The sequence below is a fragment of the Candoia aspera genome, chromosome 1, assembly GCF_035149785.1.
Source record: "Candoia aspera isolate rCanAsp1 chromosome 1, rCanAsp1.hap2, whole genome shotgun sequence".
Classification (NCBI taxonomy): domain Eukaryota; kingdom Metazoa; phylum Chordata; class Lepidosauria; order Squamata; family Boidae; genus Candoia; species Candoia aspera.
The window spans coordinates 217,015,126-217,035,270 of record NC_086153.1 but is presented as its reverse complement, the minus strand read 5'-3'; the positions used below and the strand labels follow the sequence as shown (position 1 = coordinate 217,035,270).

At 40.0% G+C, this 20,145-nt stretch overlaps 2 protein-coding genes across 9 annotated transcripts in view; both read right to left on the bottom strand.

Annotated features, from left to right (window-relative positions):
* LOC134487154 (mucin-13-like) overlaps window positions 1–20,145 on the bottom strand; it is a 193,621-nt gene that overhangs the window by 159,366 nt on the left and 14,110 nt on the right. The gene's annotated exons all lie outside the window — the stretch shown is intronic.
* Window positions 1–20,145, bottom strand: part of SLC12A8 (solute carrier family 12 member 8) — an 83,526-nt gene that overhangs the window by 55,265 nt on the left and 8,116 nt on the right. For all 8 annotated transcript variants that reach the window (XM_063288758.1, XM_063288760.1, XM_063288759.1 and 5 more), the window contains exons 2-5: window positions 12,995–13,287; window positions 11,534–11,680; window positions 8,042–8,233; window positions 4,650–4,881 (exon numbers count right to left, since the gene is read on the bottom strand). In XM_063288758.1, coding sequence (XP_063144828.1) covers window positions 4,650–4,881; window positions 8,042–8,233; window positions 11,534–11,680; window positions 12,995–13,102 — 679 coding nt within the window. In that variant the 5' untranslated portion in view covers window positions 13,103–13,287. The remainder of the gene's footprint in view (window positions 1–4,649; window positions 4,882–8,041; window positions 8,234–11,533; window positions 11,681–12,994; window positions 13,288–20,145) is intronic.

Sequence of the window (20,145 nt, the reverse complement as noted above, 5' to 3'; positions counted from 1 at the left end):
ATATTAAGTGACCTTACACTGGCAAAGAGACTTCAATTATGCTTTCCCAGGGGAATATAATCTTACGCATATTTATCCAGAAATAAGTCTAACTGTGCTCAATAGGTCTTACTCATTAAAAATGCTGAAAGTTACAACCTAAGCAAGCAATAATCTTAACTGCCTTTTACAAATTGTAAACAAGTGTTAGGTAATTCAGAACTATATGCTACAGGCTACAATGCTACAATGAAATGTTCTTCTGAGTTGAATCACAACATAGGCATTGTTAAAAATTCTCTCCAGATAAAGACACTAGAATATTTGTAGGTGACTCATCTTCCTGTCCTAGCTATTAGATTTTTACATCAGTGGGAATGATACAAATAGAAGCAAGGCCAAAAAAGAAAGAAATCTCAGCCTTAAAAGGCTGAGGTAAAGGAATTTGAAGATAAAGTGACACCTTCTGTTTAGTTGCGTAACTACATTTACTTTTATATGTAACAAGTTTTACAGAATATGCCCCTTTAAATAAACTATTGATCCCCCTTCATTTTGCTTGGCACATGATAAAAGAAATAAATTCCAATTGCATAAATGGGACTGGTATAATTAGAATACAAAATAAATTGTCACTTAATTATAAACAGATTTCTAGCAGTGTATGTGATCCTAAAAGCAATTACTGTCTTTCATGGCTTATACACATTTGCTGAGGATTAAATTCCACTGATGGGGATTTACCTAGGAGAAAGCCCTTTGAATCAGGGCAACCGATTTCCAGGCTAGTGAACAGTGCCATGGAGGATGACCTCGTTTGCAGCAGCTTGAGTAAAGGCTGAAAAACAACGTTCCGATTTTTGGATAGTGAGGCATAGTCAGCTTTGGATCTACCAAGTCAAATGCTGGCTCCCCTCTTCTAGAACAGCCCAATCTGGGCCTAGGAGCCATGCCAGTCTAGATCTGGCATATTGCATCAACAAAGATATATTGATATAGTTAATGTCCTTTTTTTTAATCAAAGAATCACTTTGTGGCTTCCTGCCATTGTGGCATGTTCAAAGATGAATGCTAAGTGCCCTTTACAATCCTCTCCAGCCATGAAGCTGTGCAGGGGAAGCTTCTGAAGTGTCTCAGGGGAAGAAATTTATTTCTCTTGCATTTTAGAAAAGGTATTTTCCTGCACCAGTCCCAAGCTGTGGAAGGTGCTCCCAAGAGTTATGCTTAGCACAATTCTTTCTCTCTGTCTTTTGGTGGTCAGTCAAGATGCATCTCTTTTGACATATTTTTAATTGTTAAATGATGCCTGCATGGATTTAAACTTATTTTTTGCACTCTTAATTACAGTTTGTATTTTAGCTATCCTTAACCATCTTGATTCACCAAATCAATAAGAAGGTAGATAGTCAAATAAATAAAAATAGAGTTGACACTTGTGTGGTTTGTGAGCAATAAGACATAAACACTTGTAACACTTAAAAAACCAAATCATATAGAACAACTTTAAATAAAACACTATAATCACGGCATGGAGAATACAAAACCAGACTTACTGTAGTATCTATTCATCTAGTAATCAGGCTAAATATTTGACTTTTCAAGCCACCTGACGGCATCTACTTTGCAGTATCTTGTTTGTGCAATCACTGTAGTAGGGGTAGGTTTTAAAATACTGTTACTGTCAGGAGGTGCATGATAAACAGTATTATACTGGGGTTATATACTGGGGTTATCTTGTGAACATGAGGCACATGCCCACAACTGGGAGTGAAGTTAGGGAGAGCACAAAGGCCATATGTTTTGGACAATTAATAGCTCTGCAGCTGAAGCTTCTTGTGGCTACTGTGGCTGCTTTTTAGTCTAGTTTTCTGCCTCTGAACATGTACAAAGCTGAATGTCATTCCTCTGTGCATTTGATACAATTTTAAAATGATTTGGTCCTTTCCTGACAGCCAGTCCTTGAAGGAAAGTAGAGGTTGGTATATCCTGAGGATGTGCAAAATGTTCCATTCCATGCACAGAACAGCCGGTTTTAGATGGTCTGTGCCTGCACTGAAAAACATGTGCTTCAGAAACAGATTCCAGCAGGAGTGCTGGAGCAATACTTTATTGTTGCAGGGTATAATAACGGAATCTTGAGAGCTTCTGTCTCCCCACCCACCCCGCGCCATCTGTTATATCAAAGAGAATCGAGATAGGGCAATCTTGAATTTCTCTCTCTCAGGGTTAGGTGATATTTATGTAACCACCCCTGCATTCTTCTCCAAGGTTACCACCATACTCCTCCATGGATGTTTTGTTCCATACACAGAACAAAATGGTGTCATTTAGTCTGGATATAGACTGAAATGTGGTTGTTCAGAGAAGTGGTTCACAGAGGAAGAATGAAAACAGCCAAGGATATACATAGGTGGCAGCTGAGGGGAGGCAGGGTAGGGAAGAGAAGGGAGGCACCAAGAAGATTGGGGGTGGGCAGACCAGTGGTTATGTGACACTGGGTGGCAGCAGTGGTGTTAGTAGGTGGGAGGGAAGTGAGGGAAGGGACTAGGAAGACTGGAAACAGGCAAGCCTTCATGCCAGGAGCTACTGAAGGAAGGAGAGGAAAAAGAAACAATGTGCACCAGTAGTCTTGCTCTTCTCACCCCATAAAATTATCTGGGATCCCTCCAGTTTTTGTTTAGTCAAAACCCAAAACGACCAAAATGTTTCCAGTCTTGTTTATAGAGAACTGCTGCTAATCTGAAATGGTTCTGAGAACCTGCAGATGATGGATTGTTTGAAGTTTTTGCATTTTCTGCATACCCCTAATGCACTCCTACTCTCTAATCAATTTCACAACTTAGAATTGTAGAATTGGAAAGATGTTTGTCTAACCATGAACCCAGATTGAAGCGTGTCTCACAGATGGCTGTCTAGCCTCTGTTTGAACACATCCAGTGAAGGGAAGCCCACCACTTCTTGGAGTACTTGGTCCCACTGCTGAACTGACCTTACTATTAAGACCTCCCCACCCCCTGCCCAATTATAAGTTGGAATCTGCCTTCTTGTAACATAAATCTATTATTTTGTGTCCTGGAGTCACACAGAACAAGTCATCACCCTCTTCTGTGTGACATCCTTTCAGTATTTGAAGAGTGCTCTCCTATTTCCCTCAATCATCTCTTCTCAGGACCAAATAAAGTGAAACTCATTTACAGTGATTTGAAAATTATACAGGTAGTCCTTGTTCATTGACCACTTGTTCAGCAACAGAAGTTACAACACCTCTGAATGAGGTGACCTATGACCATTCCTCGTAATTTCAGCCATTGCAGCAACCCTGCAGCCAGGTGATTGTGATTTGGGCACTTGGCAACTGGCTCGCAATTATGACGTTGCAGTGCCCTGCAGTCACATAATCGCAATTTGCGACCTTCATTGCCAGTTTCCAACCAGCAAAGTCAATGGGGAAGCTGGCAGGAGGTCGCAAATGGCAATCACATGACCACGGGACTCTGAGATGCATGGGATTTGCCTAATGATGACAACTGGAACTGCTGGAACTGCCATCATAAGTCAGCACAGTCACATGATGTCATGCTTTATGACCGTCTCACTTAGTGACAGAGTTGACAGCCCCAGTTACCCTTGTTAAGTGAGGACTACCTATACTTCAATTGATGCAGCTCCAAATTATATTTCCATTCTTTGCAGCCACATATTGCTAGCTAACATTCAGTTTGCAATCAATTATTATTCTATGATTTTTTACAAGCCACATATTCCCCATCTTATACTTGTGCACTTGATCTTATCAAATAAGCACGAATTTATCCCTTCTATTTTATTTTTTCATACAGGGAACTCCTCAGCCTCATATTCCCAGCCAGTAAAAGTAGTGTGCAGCTTCCTTTACTTTTTCACAAGTAGAACTGATAATACTATGACTCTGAAACACACAATGCTCTGCAATGCATGGAAGGGCTATGAAAAAAACAATTGAAGAGTGACTTTTTAAAAAAATAAAGAAAGAAAACAGGTTGGAACATGCAGCAGGTATTCTGTAAGTGAAGCAGTTAACATGATGACCAGATGAAATGTCTGGGTAAATCCAGCCCTGATGTTCATTAGGCTAAAACAGCTGTAGCTGGGTGTATCTGTTTAAATAACCTCCTGAGTCATTCTGTTTTATAATTTTATTTAGCTCTGAAATTCTCAAGCACTGAAAGAAACTCTTTAGTCATAATAACCTCATCCAAAATCACTAGGAGGAGGAGTCTTCAACTGATTATTTTCTTCAATTACTTAATTGTGTATCTATTCCAATTCAACTGAATTCATTTGGGTTTATTTCTGTATAGTAATATACTGGATTGAATTATAAAATACTTTAACTGACTACAAAGGCTCTACTTGTTAATTGCCCAGGACATTTTAAACATCACTTTCAGTCAGTTCCTATAAAAAACTGAAAATAGTAAGCATGTTGTAAAGGCGTGTCTCTGCGTGCGAGAGAAAGAGAGACTATAAAAACAAATGCCTCATGTAAATATAAAGGAAGAAAGATTATTGCTTTAGAAATACTATTTTCATATTAGCATATTTAATCAACATACAGATAGATACAAACTTATCTCATTCATCCATTAAGATGGCTATCTTCCTGATTAGAAGAGTCAGGAAAATGTTACCTGGATTGAGGTGTGTGAAAGATCCAATGACAAAATCCAACGTGGAAACAGCCAGTAGAAAGAGAAGCAGCAGCTGGAGTCGTATTATCCATTTCACCCCAGCCAGGTTAATTCCAAGCAAGGCCAACAGGACAACAAGGGAGATGCCTCTTACTGCCCAAATGTTACTGAAGCTCAGGAGGTCAGAGATGGATTCTGCAAATCCAGTAATATACATAGCACCTGCAACACACTGAAGAATATTTTCACCTGTGAAGAGACTAAGCTGTTTGAACTGGAGGACAATGAACATGTTATTTATTTTTTGTCTAAAAATGATTATTTGGAAGCTCTGGCACTCAGACTTCAGTAGTAGGAGAAAACTCAGAGGAGGACACAAGATTCTCAGGAAGGTTAAAGGCCTGCTGTGGGCTCTATTAATAACAACACTGCAAAAGAATAATAAACTAAAGCAGTATTAACAAGGCAAGTCAAAAAGAATCTCATTTTCTATTTTTCTTTAGGAAAAAGGTTTGTGCCTCAGGCATTAATAACAACTACAGAAGCTCATTCTAGATTCTGACCCAACTATTTATTTTATTTTCTATCCAGCCTTTATTATTTTTATAAATAATTCAAGGTGGTGAACATACCTAATATTCCTTCCTCCTCCTATTTTTCCCACAACAACAACCCTGTGAGGTTTAGTTTAGTGGTTAAGGCACCAGGCTAGAAACTGGGAGATGGTGAGTTCTAGTCCCACCTTAGGCATGAAAGCCGGGTGGGTGACCTTGGGCTGGTCACTCTCTCTTAGTTGGGCTAAAAGAGAGTGACCGGCCCAAGGTCACCCAGCCGGCTTTCATGCCTAAGGTGGGACTAGAACTCACCATCTCCCAGTTTCTAGCCTGGTGCCTTAACCACTAGACTAAACTGGCTCTCCTATATCCATCCATCAACAGCACAAGCAATCCATGGTCAAATGGATCTCTTTATCCTCATCCCAACCCTAGGCTAATGGAATGAGGACTTGTCTGGAGGGTATCTGGAAGATGCTTGTTTGTACAGCAGGAAGAAGAGGAAGTCCTGTGGCACAAGCAGCAGTAAGTATGGATTGTTTGTAATAATAATCTTTTGATATCTAGAAGAGGGTTTAAAAAAAGAGAGGTGCTCCTGAGGAACAAGTGTACATGCTCTGAAATAGTCGACTCTGGCCAGACACTGAAACACACTGAGGGAAAGTATTTCCCCTCTCTGAATATCACCCAGAACATTCTCTGTTGTGAAGAAAGGCATCTAATGGAGATGAACCCTCCAAGGCTAATCAGAAGTCTATTTTAAACCAAAAAACCTGGAAAACCCATTCCTGGATAGCTTCCTAGATGGAGTAATGTTTGACAGATGTTGATGAGTCAAGTTGATTCACTTTCAAAACCAGGAAAAGCAATTAATGTAGCAGGATGGTTGCAGAATACCATAATTACATCTACAGATAAAGTATTATGATGCTTTGAAAAACAGCTCCCTCTTGGCTACCACAGTAGAATTTTATTAAATTATGGCACTAGAATATTTTGCTAAAATTCTGTTTATCCTTAAAAGGATAAATTCTATAAATCTAGTTTCCAAGATATGCCAATGGCGTGATTTTATGATGAATACAGCAGCACACATATGGACAACATTCTGGCAAAGAGCCATAGCATGCATAATCTTTTATCATCTTTTAAATTGTTGTTTATGTAGGAATCAATGATAGATTTCTGTGTGGTACTAAAAAGAACTATTTCTGCATTTAAATATTCTGATAGGAGTATTAATTTCATGGCTGGGTGTTGAAAATAATTAAGGCCCCAGAATATAGACTAAGCTTGTTGAAACTAAACAGGTTTGGGTCTCACCTGTGGTCTGAATGGGAAACCAGAATAAGAATGCATGATTGGTCATTTAACATTTTTGATAGAAGGGAGGTGAAGTATTATACTACTATAAGGATGTCTACCACAAGCGTAGACAATTTTTTGAGTGGGTGGCTACATTTGGAATTTTAAGAGCATGCCATGGGAATGGCTACCATGTAGGGGTTGCTTATCCACAAAATGGCTGCCATGATGGGTGAGGCAAGTTACAACATTTTTATTACCAAAAGGCAAACTAGTGAGACTGTGTCCTGGCTTGGCTGAGCACTCAAATGAAGCTAGCTAATGACTGGTATTCAGAGAGAAAGGAAGAGACATCAACAAGCTCTAAGAACAACGAAGCATGGCCAGGACCCTGGAGAGCTCACTGCAGGAAGTTAAAAGCTAGGTGAAAGCAGTTGTTCCATGCATTGCCAATGCTTAACTGAAGGCTTAAGAAGGCTGGGTGGGTCATCCTCTGCTTGCTAACTTGAAGAGCCCGTGGCCCTGTGTGACATCTGAGAAGCATGCACATAAGGTGAGAAACTATAGAGTTTCAGAGCTTCCCCTGAACTGGGCTGACATGGAGTTCATCATCATACTCAGCGGCATCTTGAGAATTTTGTTAAGAACCTAACTCTGGGGCTGCCGCAGATCATTCCTTTAAGCAATGGATATACATTACCAAGGAAGTATTGGGGGGCATATTTTGAGCAATGAGCTATAGTTCCCCACTGTTTTTATTCCAAAGAATGCCTATGGGGTCTACATGGGGCATTTGTGTAAATAAAAATTAGACTGAAGGTTGACTCTTTGCTTTGCAGCATTCCAGCTTCCTATTTAATTTTCTTTAATCAAATGAATATTTTTTTAAAATCAAAACAGAGAGAAGAGAGGCTGGAAGTACCATGAACAGTATGTTATCTATTAAATAACACTGTACTAAATAAATACGTTGACTGCTGTAAATAGATTCAGTTTTTAAGCAGATCACCTAGAATTAGAATTTGCAGGTGCAAGATGATTCTAAAATCTAGTTTTAGAGATACAGCCTAATTTTTAAATATCTTTATTTAGATGCGCTTAATTTCATTTGAGTTTTAATTTTTGCATTTATTTAAATTCCATTTTGTGAAGACTTTGGGGTTTAGCAGATAATGTGATATACTTCTAAGTTTTTCAGATCTTCCTTTGGAACATTTCTCTGAGCAATACCTGGGATCCAAGACTTGGACTAAAAATAATCTTAAATTAATGCTTTTTATGGATCCTCACTTTACTTTCCAGGCTGTCAAAGAATTTTCAAAGAGAAGGCAACATTTGATTCAACTGCATCCAGACAATAAAGGAAAGCTGTACTTCAGAAAAGAAATTACAAATTTAAGCAACATTATCTTTCATCACACACCAGTACACTTTCTTTTGAATATGTATCTTTTCAACTAACACAACAGAATTTGCAAAGTTTGTGTATTATTGCCTTGAACATAAAGGGAAAGATGAAAATATTATTCTCACCTGACCAAAAATATAAAGAAGGCCAATGGTCCCTCCTATTTGACCTCCAAGGACAGTAGAAATCATTGAATAGACTCCTCCACTTCCAATGCTACATCGTTCACAAACCCCAATGCCAGACAAGACAGTCACTAAGGCCACCAAGATGACGAAGGACACCAAAAACATGCCCATTAGAATTCCAGTGTTCCCCTGAAACAGAAGGGGAGAAATGAATAAAAGAGCATGATACATAAATTAATAACTACACTAGGAGGAAAGCATTAGATGAAGATCATATATGGCTGATATATAATCCATATATGAATAAATTGAAGTTACTACAAATAGTAAGACTACTGTTTGTTGTTAATGGATTCATATTTAAGTTTAGCCTAGGCACTGATCCCGTACCAGTTTTACCTGTACAGAATTGTACTTTCATACTGAATTTGGATATCCGAAGTGGCAGTGATTCTTTGAAGACTAATTGAGAAATGTGTCATCTGCTGCAACTACCCATAAAGATTAGATTTCTTGAGCAAAGGGTTGTTGTTTTTTTTAACCTGCAGCATTTAATTCTCCTGCAAATCACTCTCATGACTGAAACCATAATATGGGAATACGGGATACAGCTAATTTTTCAGAAATAATCAGATACTACAAGACTCTCTCTGTGTCTGCATCTTTCACCAACATGTACTTATAAAACAAGGCACAGCATAGATAGAGTTTTACACCGTGATCTTTGGAGGTAAGATAAGGAACGGAACAAGTCCTGTGTTCTTAAGGTTCCACACTTATATCAGCAGAGGGGCTTCCAAGTATCGCCAGCATGTAGATGTAAACAAAAACAAGTGATCTCTGAAACTTTTCCTCCGAGCTTTAGAGATCCCTACTGTGAGCAGACCCAGGCATTTTGCTTCCTTCAGCTCTTCTTCAAAGCACTCTGTGTGTTGCTCTTATCCAACAGGCATGGTGTCCCTTCCTGTAATAGCTCTCTAGAAGGGGAAGTGATTTTAACCTTTTTTGCTAATCGTTGCTTTGTGCAAAGTATATTAGACTACTACCATCAACATATTCAAGTAGCACTCTAAGTCCATCACCCATCTGAAATATATGTTTAGTACACATAACTTAGTGCTTTAAAAAAAACGATGCAAGCTACAACAGTGCTTTCCTTTTCAAAAATAGCTCTTTGGGGAGGGAGTGTAAAAGGACTATATGCCAGCAAATGTGAACATGCTGAGTCCTGGCTCCAGTTCTCCTTGATCTTCTGCAGCTGTCATCTAAAACAGCAGGATAAGAAATCGAAATGGAATTTCATGAAGGCCGATGTATTCTGGGTAGATATGGTTTAGCGAGAAAAGACATAGAAATAAGATAGGATCCAGCAATAGAAGAAGTAATAACTTTGAATGGAAGCATATCAGGGAATCACACAAAATAATTTTGTAACAATGCAAGAAGGAATATAATTGGGTCCATGCATTATGCTAAGCAATGGTTGCTTAACTATGGCTCATCGAATAAGCCACAATCAGTTGGATTTAGAAAACACAGTAAGCCACAGGGTGGGGGAAAATAGTAACAGGATGGAAATATTTTAACTAAGGATAAGCCTATTCCATCTCTGTTTCTGCAACCTGCAGTGAAAAGTTTGTGATGCTTTTCTGCAGTCCAGTGAAGAAGCTAGCATGCTCTTGGAAATAGGAGACTGAGGCTTATATGAACATAGTTTATTTTTTAATTTATTTTACACGGCAGCTAAGTATCTGTAGAATTTTGGAAATACAGTTACCACCATCAGCAATAACACCATTAAGTGCTACTAATGCAAACCCTAGTTTTTCCTGGATTGCATTGCATCCATCAATTTCAGCAGGACTGCTTAGCTGTCAAATTCATACCAATGCTTCAACTTTTCCATTTGAGCCATGCACATCAATAATTCTGCAAAATATTTAATAAAATCAGGAAAATTGATGCAAAAGAAAATGAAGGACATTTTTTTAAAAAAGTGGTTAGAAGGATTACTGTTTTACAACCATTACCTGAGATGATACCAAATTCTTTAAATAATGTTTGGGAGAATATGTCACTGTGGCAACATGTTTCACCTGAACAGTTATTTCTGATTAGCTTCATTACAACTAATCCAAGCCATTTTATTTCTATTTTTACATTCATAGAAAAGCAGAGAAGAAATATTAACACAGCCATAAGAACTCAAGCGTATTTCAATTTGTGTTTAAGTATTGAGAAAAAATGGAAATTTCAGTTTTATGTATAAACTATTCTGTAAATGGATACTGGAGCTGCAATATTACGCAGTTTACTTTGAACTAGGTTCAAATCATTTCAGCAAGACTAACTTTTTAGTAAACCTGGTTAAGAGCAGGAACTAAAAGAAGGGTAGGGATAGATGCTGTAGCAAAGTCTGTTAATTCTATAAGATGATGCAGGCCTGGTGCGCCAAACTGGGTTATTGAAAGGACACTGCTTACTGATCTAGAAACCATCAGCACCATCACTAGGCATAGGTATAATTGGGAATTATTTTCCTACACACCAGGCAAAGGCCATTTGTTTCCCCCAGCTATCAGCTACATCAGTGGTATAAATATATTCTGATGAACTGGCAATCTTGTTGCTACTACATATTGAGAATTTAGCAGGTTGTTACCCCCAAATGAACTCAACATTTGGTAATGATAGGGCTTGGTGGTCTAGTACAACAGAGTTCTGCCATTTTCAAGGCATGAAATGCTGCTGTAGCTAAGTCAGCACAAGCCACTCTCAGCTTTAACACAATGATCACAATTCATTATGTGGGAGATAAATCAAAAGGGTATCTATTCCATGCATCCTGCTGACACCCTGGATTGCCACTCCAACATATAAACCCCTGCCGTTTATATCACAGTGTGGTCCAAGCAAAGACTAAGAAAATGAAAGCCATTTACAGCACAAATTATGCCTGGGATTCTTCAGGAAGAAAAAAAAAACACCAATTCTATTTGCCTCCAGGGCAAAACGTTGATGCACACAGCACACTGATCTACAATTATCTGATTCTGCAGGCAAAAGTGATAAGAAAAATGTTAATCACACGGCTCATTGCTTTAAAATTCTTCCTCCCCCCCCAATGAATTCTTAATTTGGTTGTAGGATGAGCTGTTTGCCATTGTTCTAATGATATCTCTTTTCTCTTCATGATGCATTGGTTAACAAGCGGTTTAAAAAACTAACAATAACTGCAGATGGAGCATCTGGTAATAGCTCTGCAGAGGAATATGCATTCTGTGACTTTTTAAAAAGAAGTCTGAGAAACACCCTTCATTTGAACAGATGCTGCTAGTTTCTGGTATTTGTTTTTTTTTTTTAAGGGAAGCAATCTTTTTAGTTCAGTTAGCTGTCAGCTTTAACAAGTGCACGTATTTTTTTTTTTAAAAATCACCTTAAGCAAAGCAAAATGATTCTATGAGTTAGTGTTTAATCCCATATACTTACAACCAGCCAACCTGTCCGCAGAAAGAGAACTACTCCAAAGATGTTAATCATGCAGGAAGTAAAGACTCCATCCCATGTTCCAAAAAGCACTGGTTCCCAGACAAAAAATTGTATTTTCCACCAAGGTTTGTTAGCCATCTGATAACCCTGGGGATAAAAAAAGAACTTTCAAGTTACGTTTACTTTTTCAGCTTCCTGAGTATGACAGCAAAACAGTAGAAAAGTCCATACACGCCAAATACTTGTACCAGAACATGCACTATTTATTTATTTATTTATTAATCAAATTTATCACCACCTATCTCCCACAAGGGACTCTGGGCGGTTTACAGTAAAATATAAATAAGAGAAATATAGAACTATAAAATACTATAATACATAATAGAATAAATATAATAAGAACCCAATGGCTAAAAGTTCTCTATGATTCGCAAGCAGAGCAGGGTCCTTCTAAGAGACTAGCCATCCCCAGGAATGACTATTTTCCCTCCCGCCCCAGGCATGATGACAGAACCAGGTCTTTGGTTGTTTCCTAAAGTCCAGGAGGGAGGGAGCCAACCTCACTTCCGGGGGAAGGATGTTCCAAAGGACGGGAGCTGCTGCAGAGAAGGCTTGCCTCCTGGACCCCGCCAGATGGAGTTCTCTTGCAGAAGGGGTCCGTAGCATGCCCTCTCTACACGACTGGGTGGGACGGGCTGATGTGATGGGGAGGAGACAGTCCCTTAGGTAACCAGGGATCTATCATTGCCATCAATGCATTTTATATCTAAGTTTGCACATCATGCTAAGGTATGATTTAACCATGGCTTGTTGAATACCCCATAGTGACTGGAGTCATACTAGGTCTGTGCAAAGCATTTGAATGAGACACTTACAACACATGGAATCACAGAGGAACATCCTCCTCTTTTTGAAGCATTAGAGCAGATGTGGTTTTTACATGGCTCCCGTGCCTTGTGAAGCAGCTCACACAAATATTTTGCACAGCCCTCAATCACAGAATATATAAACGTAGCCATTATAGTTTAGTATAGACTGTGAATGTTTCAGGGGAGACAGGATCCTGCATAAATGATATTGAAAGTTTTTATGGAGGGTTGTTGCACTGGAATTCTGTTACAAACACAAGATGACTCTCTTGTGAGATTTAGCTTTCCAAATCCCATACTAAGAGTGAGCTAAGCACTTTATCCTCCTGGTCTTAAACAAGGAAAATAGAATACTATACAATCAGTCCCTTAGATGTAATTGGTGACAACCTATTCTTTTAAAAAATAGTTGTATATTTGTGATTGAATTATTTTGTACAAAACTAGGAATTAGTATGGGCAAATTTCATACTACTTTAAAAAATCTGCATGAAAAATAGGGGAGAAAATCTTTATGTTGCATTATGTCCACCCTCCCAAAAGGTCTCAGAAGCCAGAACTCAGTTGATGACACATAAGCCTCTTAACTCACCTGTTTGGTTTCTTCAAGAAAAAGTTCTTGCACATGCCCATCACTTCTCATGCTGGTCCTGGCTTGGGGCAAAACTGTTCTGCTTTTCACATTGGATGGTGCTGCCATGACAAAGACTAGCCACTATGGAGAATGCTCTAGGTCAACTATCATGCCCAGGTGAGTTCCTGTAGGAGTAAGATGTGCCCAGAAGATGTTTCATGGTTTTATGTCAGTCCAGCTTGGCAGAAAGATAACTCACTGTCACCTTAACACATATTGGCCCAACCAAGTTTCATTGAAGTGGAGGAAAACTGGAATAAAAATAGCATAATATAAAGTGCTTGCATATGATAGCCTGAAGAAGACATTAATACTAAAGGCTTAGGCACCTGTCTGAATGCTAGACCTGGTTTTACTTCTCCCCACTGTGCTGATTGACTTCCCAAGTGCCTTGCAATGCCATCAGCATGTAAAATAAAAGTCAAGCTTGATAGCCACGAAATTTTCTTGGCAGCAGCATGGAAGTGGTTTGCCATGCACTTCTTCCAGGATGTTTTTCAACTTCCCAGTCTTGTCAATAGCCCTGGAATTCCCTATGGGTGACCAGGGAATTGATTGATTCAAGTATTAACCAGGTCTAATCCTACTTAGCTTCGAGCCCCACACAAAGTCAGCTAGAAGCTGCCACTTGTTGAGACACACAAGAGAGAATGATAAAGTAAAATACTGTCCATCAGTTAGCAGAGGGAAAAGAGGAGCTATGGGAGGAATGTAAAGCCCTTGAAAATTCTTAGTTTTAAGGAAGAAGATCTTCAGCAAAGGATCGTTACCTTGTCGTGGTGCTGGAGCTTGAGCACCTCAATGATGCCATGAGCTAAACCGTGAAGGGCCACCCAAGACGGGAAGGTCATGACAGAGAGGTCAGACTAAATGCGATCCCTGGGGAAGGTAATGGCAACCCACCCCAGTATTCTTGCCGTGAAAACTAAATGGATCAGTACAAACAGAGATATGTCGGTATACCATCGGAAGATGAGACCCCCAGGTCGGAAGATGGTCAAAATGCTACTGGGGAGGAACAGAGGATGAGTTCAACTAGCCCCAGACGTGATGACGCAGCTAGCTCAAAGCCGAAAGGACGGCTAGCGGCCGATGGTGCTGGTGGTGAACGGCGAATCCGATGTTCTAAGGATCAACACACCATTGGAACCTGGAATGTAAGATCTATGAGCCAGGGCAAATTGGATGTGGTTATTGGTGAGATGTCAAGATTAAAGATAGACATTCTGGGCGTCAGTGAACTGAAATGGACTGGGATGGGCCACTTCACATCAAATGACCACCAGATCTACTACTGTGGACAAGAGGACCACAGAAGAAATGGAGTAGCCTTCATAATTAATAGTAAAGTGGCTAAAGCAGTGCTTGGATACAACCCAAAAAACGACAGAATGATCTCAATTCGAATTCAGGGCAAGCCATCTAACATCACAGTGATCCAAATATACGCCCCAACCACAAATGCTGAAGAAGCTGAAGTAGAGCAGTTCTATGAGGATCTGCAGCACCTACTGGACAACACGCCTAAAAGAGATGTTATTTTCATCACAGGAGACTGGAATGCTAAGGTGGGCAGTCAAATGACACCTCGAATTACAGGTAAGTATGGCCTGGGAGAACAAAATGAAGCAGGACATAGGCTGATAGAATTTTGCCAAGACAATTCACTCTGCATAACAAACACTCTCTTCCAACAACCTAAGAGAAGGCTTTATACATGGACTTCACCAGATGGACAACACCGAAATCAGATTGATTACATCCTTTGCAGCCAAAGGTGGCGGACATCTGTACACTCGGTAAAAACAAGGCCTGGAGCTGACTGTAGTTCCGATCACGAACTTCTTCTTGCACAATTTAGGATCAGACTAAAGAGATTAGGGAAGACCCACAGATCAGCTAGATATGAGCTCACTAATATTCCTAAGGAATATGCAGTGGAGGTGAAGAATAGATTTAAGGGACTGGACTTAGTAGATAGGGTCCCAGAAGAACTCTGGACAGAAGTTGGCAGCATTGTTCAGGAGGCGGCAACAAAATACATCCCAAAGAAAGAGAAAACCAAGAAGGCAAAATGGCTGTCTGCTGAGACACTAGAAGTAGCCCAAGAAAGAAGGAAAGCAAAAGGCAACAGTGATAGGGGGAGATATGCCCAATTAAATGCAAAATTCCAGAGGTTAGCCAGAAGAGATAAGGAATTATTTTTAAACAAGCAATGTGCGGAAGTGGAAGAAGACAACAGAATAGGAAGGACAAGAGACCTCTTCCAGAAAATTAGAAACATTGGAGGTAAATTCCAGGCAAAACTGGGTATGATCAAAAACAAAGATGGCAAGGACCTAACAGAAGAAGAAGAGATCAAGAAAAGGTGGCAAGAATATGCAGAAGACCTGTATAGGAAGGATAACAATATCGGGGATAGCTTTGACGATGTGGTCAGTGAGCTAGAGCCAGACATCCTGAAGAGTGAGGTTGAGTGGGCCTTAAGAAGCATTGCTAATAACAAGGCAGCAGGAGACGACGGCATCCCAGCGGAACTGTTCAAAATCTTGCAAGATGATGCTGTCAAGGTAATGCATGCTATATGCCAGCAAATTTGGAAAACACAAGAATGGCCATCAGATTGGAAAAAATCAACTTATATCCCCATACCAAAAAAGGGAAACACTAAAGAATGTTCAAACTATCGAACAGTGGCACTCATTTCGCATGCCAGTAAGGTAATGCTCAAGATCCTGCAAGGTAGACTTCAGCAGTTCATGGAGCGAGAATTGCCAGATGTACAAGCTGGGTTTAGAAAAGGCAGAGGAACTAGAGACCAAATTGCCAATATCCGCTGGATAATGGAAAAAGCCAGGGAGTTTCAGAAAAACATCTATTTCTGTTTTATTGACTATTCTAAAGCCTTTGACTGTGTGGACCATAACAAATTGTGGCAAGTTCTTAGTGGTATGGGGATACCAAGTCATCTTGTCTGCCTCCTGAAGAATCTGTATAACGACCAAGTAGCAACAGTAAGAACAGACCACGGAACAACTGACTGGTTTAGGATTGGGAAAGGAGTACGGCAGGGCTGTATACTCTCACCCTACCTATTCAACTTGTATGCAGAACACATCATGCGACAAGCTGGGCTTGAGGAATCCAAGGTTGGAGTTAAAATCTCTGGAAGAAACATTAACAATCTCAGATATGCAGATGATACCACTTTGATGGCTGAAAGCGAAGAGGAACTGAGGAGCCTTATGATGAAGGTGAAAGAAGAAAGTGCAAAAGCTGGTTTGCAGCTAAACCTCAAAAAAACCAAGATTATGGCAACCAGCTTGATTGATAACTGGCAAATAGAGGGAGAAAATGTAGAAGCAGTGAAAGACTTTGTATTTCTAGGTGCAAAGATTACTGCAGATGCTGACTGCAGTCAGGAAATCAGAAGACGCTTAATCCTTGGGAGAAGAGCAATGACAAATCTCGATAAAATAGTTAAGAGCAGAGACATCACACTGACAACAAAGGTCCGCATAGTTAAAGCAATGGTGTTCCCCGTAGTAACATATGGCTGCGAGAGCTGGACCATAAGGAAGGCTGAGCGAAGGAAGATCGATGCTTTTGAACTGTGGTGTTGGAGGAAAATTCTGAGAGTGCCTTGGACTGCAAGAAGATCAAACCAGTCCATCCTCCAGGAAATAAAGCCAGACTGCTCACTTGAGGGAATGATATTAAAGGCAAAACTGAAATACTTTGGCCACATCATGAGAAGACAGGACACCCTGGAGAAGATGCTGATGCTGGGGAGAGTGGAAGGCAAAAGGAAGAGGGGCCGACCAAGGGCAAGATGGATGGATGATATTCTAGAGGTGACGGACTCGTCCCTGGGGGAGCTGGGGGTGTTGACGACCGACAGGAAGCTCTGGCGTGGGCTGGTCCATGAAGTCACGAAGAGTCGGAAGCGACTAAACGAATAAACAACAACAACAAAGGAAGAAGATGGAGGGCCAAGAGATTCCACAGAAAGTCTATGTTGTATATAAGATAGGAGAGCAATTATCTTATTTACTCTTTCCTTATGCCAGGAAAAAGAGCTTATGATTTCCAGATATTGATTAATTACAACCGCCAGCATCCCTCTCCAGTGGCCATGCTAGCTGGAGTTGATAATAGCACTAGTTCCACAACATCTGGGAAAACACACGTTCTCCACTCCTGCATTACAGATTGCTGATATCAACTTGAAGTTCCTATCTTGCCATCACCGTCCTTCCCAATGGGGCAACACTTCCCTTAATCCTTTCTGCCTTGCAGCTATTTTTCTACATACTGTTTTGCCCACTGAGTTTATCCACTGCACTAAGCTGGGTTAGGTGGTTGGTTTCACAAAACCTATTGGCTGGGTTTGGGCTCTTCTTGCATATTGTTCAGATATTCCTTCATTCTGTGCAAGCTTCCTGTGAAGCCAGACTGAAGCAGTTAAGGTTCATTGATTTCCCAGTACTTATTCCCCTCCAGTGGAAAGAGGGAATCTTTGCCAGCCCCACCTCACCCCCCTTGCTGTTTTTCAGCGTTACTGAGGCTTCACACAGGGAAAAGAGCAGCAGGGAGTGATGAACTCACAACACAGAAGATTTTTTTTTATGCAAATACACTTTTGTCATAAAAACCAGCAAGGAAAATAAAAAGTCAGGCAGGTTTGAAAAAGAATCCGACAGAAAGCTATAAGCAGAAATTTTATTTTGCAAGAGCTTCAGCGTTATTTCCAAAGTTCATTTTGCAGTGTGAGCTTCAGAGGAAAAGCAAAAAGAAAATGAATATTGCTGTGCATATCAATTGCAATGCTTTATTTTTCTAAGGGATTTTTTTATTGTAATGATGTGATATTCAGAAAAAGTGCAGCGACACGTGAAGAGAAATGCATTTACACAAAGCAAATATTCTAGTGTTCTGAAAAATATGAAAACTGATGCCAATTAATTTACAAATGATGGCAGTGAAGCCCAAAGTGGGGGATGCAACTCATTCTCCTTTAACGTCCACTTTAATGTCTGACTTCTTTTCTTTATCTCCCTCTCCGTCTGTTCCTAGCTGCCAGGGAACAGATAGGCAGTTCTTATTAAAGGTGTGACCTGATTGCTTGCAAAGGGCTTTTGATCTTGGAGCAAGAGCTGCCTGTGATCCAGAGTTACATGATGCCCAGCTTTTGTTTAACAGGAGATACACATGAAGTCCATATGAATTTAGTCTGAAACGGGATTCCTTCAGAGAGATTAGCTGCCTGATTCCATATATTATGTAAAAGTGCATAAAACTGAGAGCTGGTTCACATATCACCCTAAGCTAACTACACTTTGTGTTGGATTTTTCTGTGCTTTGTAAGCCACCTGGAATCACTTGAGTGAGATGTGTGATTATATAAATCATATAAATAAATAAACAAGCTATCATTTGCTTAATAATGGTTTACAAATAAGTTATAAATGGCTGATTTTGCCATGCCAGTAGAGTTTACTGTCAGATGTAGTGAACCTTCCTCTGAAATGAGTGTGCATACAACTGAATTTGAAAGTGTTTTATTCATTACCAACAAAGTTTTGGAAACCTTGCGAAACATCTGTGGAGCTCATCTGTGGATTGCTGATATATTTACAAACGTTCTCTTTCTCCATAAGGTTCTTTTTTCTCAGGACTTCATCAGACAATAGTTTTATGCAGCTGTTTCAGAACTTGTTTTCTTTGTTCAAACAGCTGTTACTGTAACTGCAGTTTTATATTGCTTGGATTATCTTTTATGTGGGTTCAGCCATTAATTTGGAAATGTTGCTGACATTTTTGTTTGTAGGGGATTTTTTCCAGATTCAATGCATATGTGACAATTTATCATTGCTGTCCTATTCACATATGCAAATAAAAAATATACACATCTGCATTTATCTTTATTACAGCGCTCCACTAACGTCCCAGAACAAACCACTAGGCTATTCATAAATGAAGCACCACAGACTGCAGACTGCAAACACTGGTTATATTTAAGATGTTTCCCCTCCCCGAGAAAGCCCTGAAATGCAAGCATTCTTTTAAGAAGTCATTAAATGTGCTTGAACAATAAGGTTAGCTTCTGGTTTTAAATCTCAGTTCATGTTTTCCATAAATAGGAGTCACTCTGGATCAGGATGACATGCTTAGCCTTTGAAAAGCCTTAAAAAGCCATGCCAGAAAGCAGGCACAAAGGTGGTATGACTGTTCCTGTTAATCAGGCTGATTAGCTTTAATGTGTTGAGCAAATTAGACTGATTTCTCTCCCAGTTAAATGAGTTAATGGAAGATTTAGGATAGGTAGAAAAAAATATTTTCTTCACATAATATATCAGTAATTTGTAGAATATATTGCCATAAGAGGGAGTGAGGGCCACTGGCCTCGATTTAATAGGAAATTTGGTTTGGAACAAAAACGATATGTATTCCATATCAATGGCTATTAGTCATGAAGGAGTCATAAACAAAGAGCCAGTTTGGTATAATTGTCCTAACAACCAGGAAACACACTGAGACAAGGAACTGGTCTCTAATATTTATTACTAGTGCTTAACAGGAATCCTAACAAACTGAAGAAGCGTGGGAAAAACCCAGACATATAACCCCCAAGGGTTAAGGCAGTCCCGATCTGTGTCTCTTTGAATGGCTGAACAATTCCTCAGTGCTACGCATGTGCTTGACAGTCTGGATGGGAGCCCCCTGCTCGCCATCCTTACTCATGACAATAATGGTTAAAAGTGCAAGGCTAGAAACTATGAGTTCTAGTCCCGCCTTAAGCACACAGCCAGCTGGGTGACTTGGGCCAGTCCTTCTCTCTCAGCCCTAGGAAGGGGGCAGTGGCCAACCACTCCTGAAAATCTTGTCATGAAAACTGCGGGGACTTGTCCAGGCAGCCACCAGGAGTCAAGACTGACTCAAAGGCACCAACAAAATAGGCCTAAACAGCCTCTTCCAAGTAAAATCAACCTGCCAAATACACTCTTTACACAAGCAGTTATTACCAGTCCTTTATTTTGGGGAGGTGAGGGGGGAAAGGGCCCCCAAAGCAGTGTTTCCCTCAAAATGCTGTATGGAATATCAGGTGG